At 46.0% G+C, this 11,913-nt stretch overlaps 1 protein-coding gene across 3 annotated transcripts in view; it reads right to left on the bottom strand.

Moving 5' to 3' along the window:
* Tead1 (TEA domain transcription factor 1) overlaps positions 1-11,913 on the bottom strand; it is a 228,957-nt gene that overhangs the window by 11,048 nt on the left and 205,996 nt on the right. For all 3 annotated transcript variants that reach the window (XM_013347686.2, XM_013347687.2, XM_026781155.1), the window contains 2 exons: positions 5,375-5,515; positions 2,483-2,635 (listed from right to left, as the gene is read on the bottom strand). In XM_013347686.2, the coding sequence (XP_013203140.1) occupies positions 2,483-2,635; positions 5,375-5,515 (294 nt within the window). The remainder of the gene's footprint in view (positions 1-2,482; positions 2,636-5,374; positions 5,516-11,913) is intronic.

Below are 11,913 nucleotides of genomic sequence, written 5' to 3'. Positions count from 1 at the left end.
GAACAAGTGCTCTTAACTGCCAAGCCAGCTCTCAGGCCCCCATCTTTTCATTATTTAATTTGAGACAGAGTCTCACTAAGTTGCCTAGGCTGGCCTTGAACTCTCTAGTAGCCCAGGTAGACCTTGAATGTGCAATTCTCCTGCTTTGGCTTCCTGAGAATCTGGGATTATAAGCTACAGCACCAGGTCCAACCTCTGTTATCTTGATATCAAAGAGACTGAGATCAAAGCACACTGGCTCATGGCTCAGCTTTGTCGTTCTCAGCTCTGCATGGGCTCTCACTGCCTCTGTGTATTCAGCTCAATTCCCAAGGCAAGGGAGGGAACCAGAGAGCATAGCCTATCAGTGCATGGCTTTAAATTGTCCATGTAGTATAACTCCTTCTGTCCATCAACTAGACGGTTTATGCTTTGTAGTTCTGAAGTCTGTGGTTTCCTAAAGCTATGATATTATTTCTTTTTTCTTTGTTATGTGTATTGGTGTTTTGCCTATGTGTATGTACGTGTGAGGGTGTTAGGTACCCTGGAACTGTAGCTACAGACAGTCGTCAACTGCCATGTGGGTGCTGGGACTTGAACCTGGGTCCTCTGGAAGAATAACCAGTACTCTTACCCACTGAGCCATCTCTTCAGCTCCATGATATTATTCCTAACAAATGCTTCTTGGCTATTATTAATTGCTTGTATCAAAACATTTTGTTTATCTGCTTTTGCTGTTTTGAGAGGGTTTTCTATAGCCTACTTTGGCCTTGAACTCCCTCCTGATCCTCCTGCCTCCACTTGCCAAGTGCAAGGATTACACATATGTGCCATTTTGATGGGCTTTTAATGATACATTTTCAGCCAAAGCCAATGAGATCCCAGAATAGCTCTGCTGGTGGATGTCGTATGTCCAGAGGCATGTTGCTAACAGCTACCTGGGTTCTGTGAGAATTAGGGGCTTGGCTTTGACGTCACAGGGCCACATTCAATTCAGTCAGCTTTCTGAGGCAAAGTTGGGACTGGGGTTGTCACCTTCCTCAACGTGCTGTCACACACACAGCTGGAGTTGAAACTCCTGCTAAAAAAGTGAATGGCCACCCACTTAAGAGTTCAAGTCATTGGGGTGGCTTGAGAGTCTAGAAAAGAGCGCCACACTCCCGGCCTGCTCTCACTGACTTTGACTTTGTGTGTATTTGGGCCAGAGTTTGAACCTGCATGTCCTCCTTGATCAGACTTTCACTCTATCTTATTATTTTTCTTTTTGAGATATGATCTCTACCTAAACACGGAGCTCAAGATGAGGCCAGGCTGGCCGATGACCTCCAGGGATCGAGCTGTCCCTGCCTCCACAGCGCTGAGGATCACAGGCGGTGTCATGAAGCCTGGGTTCTTGTGCAGAGAAACAGTCTCAGTCCTCACACGTGTGGGAAGCACCTTACTGACCGAGTCATCTCCCCAGCTCCCAAACATGGACTGCAGCAGGACACACCACAATGTAAACTCATCATCCACCAAAGGGCACTGGTGACTGTAGACTCCATTTTCCTCAGACTTCTAGTTTCCAAGCTTCAGGAGCACATGAGCACAGCTGAGACTCCACTAAGAGTCTCTCTCTCCAGAGTAAGTCAGCTTGTAGGAAAGATCCCATCCATGCATGCAGCCCTATGTCTAAGCTCTGAGTCCCTGATGGCACTGACCCCTAATTCTGGCTATGCCATGACAACTTAAGTCCCTAGGGTTGCAAGCACCTTTACCTGAGCCATCTCATTGGCTTGTTTAAAGATAGGGTCTTATTATGTAGTCTAGCCTGCCTGCAACTCCTGATCCCCCTGCCTCGGTCTCCCAAGCATGGGGATTATGGGCATGCACCACATAAAGCTTGAATCAGAACTTGTTTGTAAACAGGAAGAACAAGGGTAAACAAGCCTTTCAAATCAAACAGAACAGCATACATCTGCCTGAGAAACCCGTCCCAGTGGAAGCAACATGCCAGGTATGGCATTCCCGAGGTAAACCCTCAGGCTCTCCGCTCTAGTCACAGAATAACGTGGCACCATTCAGAGTGCCGTCCCACCACAGATGGCCTCGTCAGCCCCTTAGGAAAACTCTTCTCACTGAGTTTTAGTTTGGCATTCTGACCTTCCGGTTGAAAGCCATTACAGAATATTTTATGAACATGTTTTGAGGACAAGAGCCTCTGACTCTGGCAACTGATCCAGAATCAAGGCATTGGGGCAACTTCTCTCAACTCAGCAGTCATGGTGCAGAGGAGCCTGGGCCATCATTTCTTGTTGTCTCTGTTCTGGACTCAGGTCATAGGTGGACCTGTCTTTGAACCCAAGCCCCAGTACAGCTCAAGCTTGCTGGCTGGGTCACCACCAGAGAGCTATCCAAGTTCCCTTTTGAACCCTTACTACCTCCCACACACACCTTCCTCACTGTGCCCAGCAAGCCTCAGGACAGACTGTCAGTGCCAAACCAGGAAAGAGACCAACATTACCAATAAAATGGTGAAGTTTTCCAAAACACTGTTCATCATATATTTCTCTGGTAGATGTTTGAGCTTGTGGATGAAGTTGATCATATATTCACACATTGGCGAGCGGTTTATTCGGTACACAAACCGGCCATTCTCGAACCTTGCATACTCCGTCTGCAAGGGAAAAGAGGTTTGAGTATTTTTTTTTTAACACTTCAAAGCACAGAGAATTGCTGCTTCTGAAAGCACACACTTTCAACAAGAATCATCTGTTAATGTGCTCCGTTATTTGTGTAGATTACCTAGTGACAAACAAGGCCTACCTTTACTGCTATATACAGAATCTATTATCTTTCTAGAAGTTTAAAAAATGTTGCAGAGAGTGACCTTTAAAGGATTTCATAGATCCTTTTTTCAGCAAGTGTGTGTGTGTGTTGCCATACACACTGTACTTCACAAAATTCTAGGTAACACAAACTTAGAGGACATGATTCTGGCCCCCTCAAAATACAACTGCTAGCACTGACCCAAACAACCATGGTGGAAGGAGACTGCAGAAGTGACCATGAAGCCTGAATACACAGAGAACTCAACACCCTAAGGGAGGAACCACTGGGGTCGAACAGGACAATCTGCTGTGAACCCTGGCTGACTTGGAACTTGCTCTGTAGACCAGGCTGGCCTTGAACTCACAGAGATCCACCTGTCTCTGCCCCTAAGTGCTGGGATTAAAGGTGTGTGCAGCAACACAGCAACCCAGCAACAGATCTTGTTTTGAAACAGGTCTATGTAGCCAGGGCTGGCCTGGAACTAGACGTGTTTATCAGGCTGGCTTTGAACCTGCTGGGATTAAGGCCTGTACCATCGTGCACAGCTCTGAAGACAAACCCCTGATACAGATCTTTAAATCAAGACTCTAAAACCCAAAGCCTAGCCGGGCGATGGTGGCGCACGCCTTTAATCCCAGCACTCGGGAGGCAGAGGCAGGCGAATCTCTGTGAGTTCGAGACCAGCCTGGTCTACAGAGCGAGTTTCAGGACAGCCAAGGCTACACAGAGAAACCCTGTCTCAAAAAACCAAAAATATAAATAAATAAATAAATAAATAAATAAATAAATAAATAAATAAAACCCAAAGCCTGTCTCATCTGTTCTAGAAACATAAAACTAACACAAAACATAAAATATTCAGAATTAACAAGGAACAAATCAATATGACAAAATCATAAAATCCTATTAAATACCTACAATGAGACAGAAATGCAAATAGATTTACTATTAATATATCATTTTAAATGTAACAATAGTGCTCAGACTTTGTCTTTCTTTACACTAAATAAAGTGCACATCATTTGGAAACAGGAAGTCTGGTTCCTAGCTTAGCAAAGACGGAAAAAGAAGAGTAGTAAGACGGACTTATCTCAGCTGCCCCTAGAGCCTAGTCACAAAGTCACCGTGCTAAGGCCACAGGGTACTAGGTGGGAAAGAGACAGAAAGAGGGTGGAACAGGACCCAGAGCTGCTAATACATTCAGGAGTGCTTACAGGGACAGAGTCAGCCAGAAAAAAGATTAATATTTAATAAGTATAACTGTTTTCACACACATTACGTGTATGATGTATGTATGTATTTTGCATGCTTGTAGAGGTCAAAGGACAACTTATAGGAGTTAGTTCTCTCCTCTTATCCTAATTTTGTGTTCCTGCTACTCTGTCAGGGCAGCCAGCTCTTCACCCACCCCCAGTTTTAAATTATTCCTAAAGCTCGGGATTCCCAATTGATATTTCCTGTCTCTCAAGTCTACTCTTGTATCTCCAATTATCTCCTATTTGTCCCTTGAAAATGCACTTTCTGGTCACTGCTGCTGGCAAACAGAGTGTGACCTTTGGCTTTCCCTCCTCTCTAAGCTTTAATACACAGTCACTAAATCCCATTTAGAAGCTCTTACTGGAGTCCCACCGAAGCCATTTCAGCAAAGCTCATGACCGCTATTAAATTCACCGTCAACTCAAACCACACGTACCCTTCCCTGCCTTTTTACCTTCTGTCTGGCTCACACAGCCCAAGAAGAGCTCAGGAGGCCCCTGGGCAGCCCATACCACCCACAGGGCTCTGCCTAAGCTCTTAAGCCCCTCCCTCTCCTGCCAGGCATCCTCTAGCTTGGTGGGAAGCTGGAGTCTTGCCACAGGCAGGTTAGGTCCTGGCCCTGAGAGTCCAGAATGGCTGCAAATAAAACCTGACTCTCCAGGTGGTGGAGTAAGGCAAAAGACACTGAGAAGTAGGCAGGTTAAGGGGATGCCACTTGCAAACTTAATTCACAAAAGCAACTAATCCAGGAAAGATAACTGTGCTTGTAAAAGAAGGGGGGCATGAAAGATGCAAGATGAATACAGCTATTCCCTAATGTCAGGACGGAATGTTTGAGTTTCTGGGTGAAAAGCCTAGGCTGGCCTGGACCTCGGGAGTCTCATGCATCAGCTTCCCAAGTGCTGGGATTACAGCATGGGTCAACACTGCCTGCTGAAATTTAAACTTAAAACAATTAAAATGAAAAAAGCAAAAACAACAATATCAAACTCAAGGTTGTCAGGTTTTAGATGGGGGTGGGCTTCAGCTACCTTGGTTATCGCTCAGGCCTGCAGCTAGGAAGTGGGAAAGCATCAGACCTCCCAGGGGGCCTCTCACGGAGACCAGTACTGGCCAGCTGGGCCAGCATCACTCACAGAGAAGGCTAACACAGAGCATCCTGTCTGCCACCCAGTTCTTTTTACCTTTCCCATGAGTCAGGGAGAAGGCACAAGTGGAAGGAAAGGTGCCCTGAAAAAGCACCGTCCTCTACCCGCTGCCTGCCGGGTGTTTCAAGGAGGGCAACAGGCTACCCAAAGGACTTTCCCACCGACAGGGGTCAACTTACCTCTACTTTTTCTACTACTTGTTTCCCAAAGGAGCACACTTTGGTGGAGCAGGTAACCGTCATATTTTCAGAACTCTCGTACTGACTGCTCACACCGTAGAAAGCCCCGGCGTCATCTTGGATATTGCAGTTTAAGTCCGCCTGTTGGAAGGAAGTGGGGGCAGGTTAATTCTCTCATCCTAGGATCTTGGTGATAAAGAGTAAACCATCGAGCAGCTAAGCAGTGGGAAAGAGAGACAGACACCACCTTGATGGGAAGACACTGCCTTCCCAGGCAGGGCTGGAACTTGCTGCATAGCCAGTCTCCCCCTCCTAAGTGTTTACAGGAATGTGCCACCACCATACCCAGTTCCCAAGTGCCAGGATTTAAACCCAGCCAGGGCCTCATGAATGCTAGGCAAGCACTCCAGCACTAAGCCCTGCAGTGGTATATATCTGGGAAGTTGTTCCTTGTGAGGACCTGCTACCAGCAAGCATTCAGAATTGGAACAGCACCGTACCCTTGCAATAAAAATTCTGTAAGTTTCTAAAATGCACAAAAAAGTAGGACATGAATTGACTGTGTACTCTGCCAATCTTGAGAGAGACTTAAAAGGAAAAAACAAAAACAGACCCGTACAGAAGCCACCACATCCAGAGAGGAAAAGCTGACTGTCGATCACCGTACAAAGATGCTAAATCCCAGCTACTCAAGTTACTTAAAATACACACAATAACTTGTCAATAATAATACACATTCTGAAAATATCAGCCAAGTTAGAATGGCAGCTATGGTCTAACATCAGCAAAGCAGATGACAGTGATCAGTGTTTACTCTTCCATCCCTGAGCTGAAGGGAAAGATGCCACCCATAGTGGCCGCAATTCCCAGATTCCACAAGAGTGGATTGGGAGCTCTCTTTGTCCAGTGCTAACTCTATTTTAGCTCTATGTAAAATTTCAAACTCTAAAGAGCAGAGGACAGGATGGCAGTGGCTGAGTCTGTCCATTCAATCTCACCATCACTAAGTGACTGTCATTCATTTACAAATCCATTAAAGGAACAAACCAGTGGTTGAGGCCGCCCGAGGGGCACTGATCACCAAGCTGAAGCTGAAGCGGTAGCAGGCTCAGACGGCTGCTACAAACAACTCCAAGAATGAGTCTGTAACACATCTGAGTGCATTAGTAAAGGCTAGCAACACAGCTACGAGTGCTAATTTAAAGGAAGATGTGCTGTGTATATAAGACAAAATTCCAATTTATCATTTCCTTAATTATTTAGGAATTAAGCAAACAGTCTGGAGGGACTGTGAGGACATGATAATAATGAAAAGACTTTTCTAAACAAATGGTTCCTGCCATTGTCCGACAATTCCCCCAGACAAGAAACCCTCTTAGCTTAAGCCTGCACCCAATCCCATTCATGTCTGCATCGCCCTGGGTCACTGCTGTCTAGGACTATTCAGATACGCTGGTGAGCTTTCACTAGGAGCAGACAATCTACCATTACACTTATCCTGAAAAGGAAAGTTACTGGTCAGGTGTGGTGGCACAGCCTATAATCTCAGCACTCTGGAAGCAGAGGCAGGAGGATGGCACAAAGTCTGAGGCCACCTTGGTCTACAGTCAATTCAAGGCCAGCCAAAGCTACATGAGACTCAGTATCAAAAAAGAAAATTATTAAATGTTTGGAGGGATGGCTCAGCCTTTAAAGGTTAAAAGCTCTGTCTGCTTTTCCCGAAGACCTGGGTTTGACTCTCAGAGCTCACATGGTGGCTTTTAACTGTCTGGATTCCAGTCCCAGGGGATCTGATGCCCTCTTCTAGTTTCCTTGAGCACCAGGTACTCATGCAGTACACAGACAGACTCCACAACAAGAGTGGATGTAGCAAACACCCAGACATACGAAACAAACAAGAAAGAAGAAAGAAAACTTCAAGGTGCTGGGCTGAAGTTCAGTTGATAAAGTGCTTAGGAAAAATGCATCTCAAAAGCTGGGCACTCACAAGGTGGACACAGAAGCTCAGAAGTTCAAGGTCATCCTCAGAAACATAGTACATTTAAGTTACACAGTGCATTACATGGGCATTACTTCAAGAGCAGCGGCACAAGATCGTCTCCCTGGGCTATGCTGCTGCTGCTTCTGGCGTTGTATCTGTGATTTCTCCTGGTTCACGCACCCTTGTTACCTTAGCATAGACGGGTTCTTGTGTTTTTGTTTCTCTTACATTCTGAGGGAACAAACTGGGCAGTGGTGGCACATGCTTTTAATCCCAGCACTCAAGAGGTAGAGAGGATCTTTGTAAGTTCAAGGCCAGCCTGTTCTACTGTTGTAATAAGATTGGCAGGCTAGGCTGCGTCCCGCCACCTGGCTAGCTTTACCTGAAATAATTACATGGAAACTGTATTCTTTTAAACACTGCCTGGCACATTAGTTCCAGCCTCTTATTGGCTAGCTCTTATATATTGACCTAACCCATTTCTAATAATCTGTATAGCCCATGAGGTGGCTTACCAGGGAAGATCTGCGGCTGTGTCAGGAGTGAGAATCATGGCAACTCTTTGAGTCAGCTTCTTTCTCCCAGCATTCTGTTCTGTTTACTCCACCCACCTAAGGGTTGGCCTATCAAATGGACCTAGGCAGTTTCTTTATTAATTAACCAACGAAAGCAACAGATTAGAAAGAAATCACTCCCACATCAGTCTACAGAGAGAGTTCCAGGACAGCCAAGGCTACACAGAGAAACCCTATTTCAAAAAAAAAGAAATAATAATTCTGAGAGAACTTCAAATCGGAGATGTTAATTTTAGAGTCTAGATTTTGAAAGGTTTCCCTGGTGAATGGCAAATAACCCATTTGGCAATATCACAGCTGCTTTACAAAAGCTCTCCCAGCACATGAGAGAGAATCACAGTCACCTGCGGTGTCATGGATGTCCTTTAGGGATGCTCTGGCAGAAGGCATGGATGTGAAAAAGAATTACCTGTCAGTCGGCACTGAAACTATTCTTAAAGGAAACTTAAGTCAATAAATCCCCCAACCCTCAGCAAGGAAAACATAAGAATGCAAGGATTGAAAGAGACAGCTCTGATGGGTCTGGGGCTCACAGAAACTCACACCCAGCCTGTTGACTTCCCCACAACCAAAGACTCAGGTGTGAAGACAGATAACTTGGGCTGGCTCAGCAGTTAAGAGCACTGACTGCTCTTTCAGGGTCCTGCGTGGAATTCCCAGCACACACACAGTGGCTCATGAGCATCTGTAACTGTAGTCTTATGGGATCAGACGACTTCTGGTGTACACGTGGATGTACAGGCAGACAAAACATACTTATACATAAAATACACAAATCTTTGATAAACAAAGCACCCCACTCACGAATTCTGAAGGTAAAAAAGTGAGAAAAGGGAGAAAAATTATGCTGCTCTTGGGGGTTCAAACTATTCCTGCCAGTTTTTAATCTAACCACAGGGTGTTTTCTTAGAGGAAGTAAACACAAAAATACAAGAAACAGTGAAAGAAAACCCACACTCTTGCTGCATACCAGATTTGAAATACATCCTGTACCCCGAGCTCGTTGAAACAGGCTGACTGTGGAGTGAATTCTGAAAAGGGGGGTACCAGGCAGCCCAAGGAGGCAGCCTTTCTGAGAGACCCACTCAGAGTTCAACTCTTTCTCCTCCACACAGAAACGCCTCTCACAGCACCCAGTGTTTCCATGAGTTTCTTCATTAGCACTGCAGGAGGCAGTAAACGGTCACACAGCTCCTTCTTAACCTGTTTCCTACTGCTGCTCCAACAAACTGCCACAGATTTAGAGGCTTAAAACAGGAATTCATCTTGAACTTCAAGTGGCCAGAAATCCTGCTGGGTCTCACCAGGTTAAAATCAAGTTATGGATCAGCAATGCTGTCTCTGGTTTGGAGACTTTGAGGGAAATCTGTTTCTTAGCGGCTTCTAGCATCTAGGGATACCTGAATCCCTCATCTGTTGCTTCTACTTCCGTTCCTTCTACACTCCTCTTTCCCCAAGATTACACTGAGCTCAGTCAGAAATGTAAGCTATCCTCCCACCTGACCTCCTCCCTGAGGCTACCGGTAGTGTGACATAGTCACAGACCGCACAGATAGACATGGCACTCCCTGGGGCATCACGACTCTGCCTAGCCCTAGCCCTAACCCTAAGGTCCATTAAGAGAAAAGCATCTCTCTTAGAGATGGAATCTCTGGCCTGGGTCTAGGACCTGGCTAAGGAACTGACTGCCCTTCAGGAAGACGGTTCTACTCCTGGGAAGGCAGGTTCACCTCAAGCCATACTACAGGAGCAATAATTAGGCTTTAATGAGATAATAAACTTTTCTCCCAGAATTTCTGCCCAGGGCCACGGTGTACTGGCGCCACAAGTCACTCGAGGGCTCCATGAACCTGCCCATTCCCTGAATTCCTCAGAAAAGCCTCATCTTTCCTTTTCCTCTTTCTCCCTGTTCTCAGCATGCTTCCTCATGCACCCTGGGCTCCTGTATGCTTCCTCTAAAGCTCCCCTCCCACCCTGTGCTTGCCTCTCTGCCACGTGGCTGGCTGACCTCCACAGCAGCTAACTCAAACGGCATGCCAGCCAAACCCTTCTTTTCCCCTTCCTCCTCCTCAAAGCAGTGTTGAGACCTGCACTGTGTCTGCCCTGGGGATTTTCTGTTAAAGTCTAGAAAGAACTGCCCTCTCGTTCCACTTAGTCCATTCTTAGATTCTCTTGTAGTGAGACTAAGCACTCCATGAGGAGACCCTGACTTCCCTGGCATCACTGCTCTGGTAACGTCTGCCCAGCTCTCCAGGTGAAGAGGACAATCTGACGCTCTCGAGTTCTGCGGAACTTTCCGGTTATCTCCCAGTCTCTCCGGTGGGCTCCATCTTAGGACTCAAACCACAAATCTATTTTCATTAAGCCTCCCCTCGCGTTAGATTCCCGTCTGTCTAGTCCAGATATTTTGGATGCTGCTTCACCTGTCACCTGTCACTGCCTCATCTCTGCCGTCTGAGCAGTGGCATGGGCAGCAGGCCCTCACATTTCTCATCTTTGACCCGAGAAGATGACATAAGCAAAACCTGCTCCGGTGCGGAGAGGGACGGGTGCGCACCAATGCACCCGTAAGCTGCAAGGTGCCATGCAGCCATAAGCTGAAAGGTGCTGTACTAAAGACATTTATTAAATAGCACCCACTACAACTGAAATGTGGACCAGGACAGAGTCTGAAGTCCCATCTATAAAGACCTTACCAAGTATAATAAACAAACATGACGCTAACCATCAAGACACCAGGTTTAGCTTCAATCCACATGTGTGTGAATGGCAGGCGGGATGCTTGCCTGATTTGTGAGTTTCACATCATACCTGGCAGACTGGATGTAACTGCTCAGTCAAGTATAAACCCCCCAGTTCTCTACAAAGGCACAAGTAGAGAGATTATGGAATTCCCTCTGGAAGCCAACAAAAAAGAAGCCATTTATTGTGGAATATTTGTTTACACTGTAAAGGTGTATTTCTGCCCAAGGTGCCTTCTGATTGGTATAATAAGGAGCTAAGTGGCCGATAGCAAGACTGGGGAGACTAGGTGGGACTTCAGGAAGAGAGGACTCTGGGAAGAAGAGAGGCAGAAACAACAGGGAAACTTGGACCAAGTTGGACATACAGAATAGTGGAGAGGAAAAAAGCCACATGGCAGAATGAAGATTAATAAAAACTGGTTAATTTAAGTTGTAAGAGCTAGCTGGGGACAGACAAGTCTAAGCTAAAGGTCAAGTTTTCATAATTAATATGAAGTCTCTGTGTGGTTATTTAGGGACTGGAGGTCCCCCAAAGGAAAGTCCAACTACATTCACTAGCATACTTTGAGTGGATTAAAGACTCCAAAATCTATTTGCAGGCAAGTTCTAGAAAGCAGGGTAGGGGCAACAGCAGATTTCAAAGGCAAATCAAAGAAATAACAACAAAAATAGACCACCACAAAGTGCTCCTGGGGCTAGGGATGTGGCCCAGCTGGGAGAGAGCCTGACCAGCATGCATGGGGATCTGGGTTCAATTTTCGGCACTCAGGATTGCTTAAGAGTGCTGCAGCCAGGAATGCTGGTACGGGCCTGCAATCTACACACCTGGATGTAGGGGCAGGTGGATCAGGAGCTCCAGGCTGCCTTTGCTACATGAGACCCTGTATGGCATGGTTTCTACTCACTGTCCTTGTGTTCATTATTCCTATTTATTCAAGGCTATGTTGCGTTCATGGCATTTAATTTATTCATTTATTTAAAAATTGTCCCCATTTTGGGTGAACATTAAAAGTCTACCCAGGACTAGACTTCATCTTTGAAAACATGAAGTTTAGTTCAGGTATGTGGGATCCAGACACTGAAGAAGGGGACAGGGTAAAGGACTAGGTCAAGAACAGAGGAACTGTCCTTGCAAAAACTGGCTTCTGGAAAACCCACTGTAGGGGCAAAGGAACAGGAGATTGTAATGATCTGTCCTGTCCCTTTAAAAGATAAGCCCCCAGCCGGGCGGTGGTGGCG

This window comes from Microtus ochrogaster, chromosome 8 (assembly GCF_000317375.1).
Source record: "Microtus ochrogaster isolate Prairie Vole_2 chromosome 8, MicOch1.0, whole genome shotgun sequence".
Lineage (NCBI taxonomy): Eukaryota > Metazoa > Chordata > Mammalia > Rodentia > Cricetidae > Microtus > Microtus ochrogaster.
This window is presented reverse-complemented; position numbering and strand designations above follow the sequence as displayed.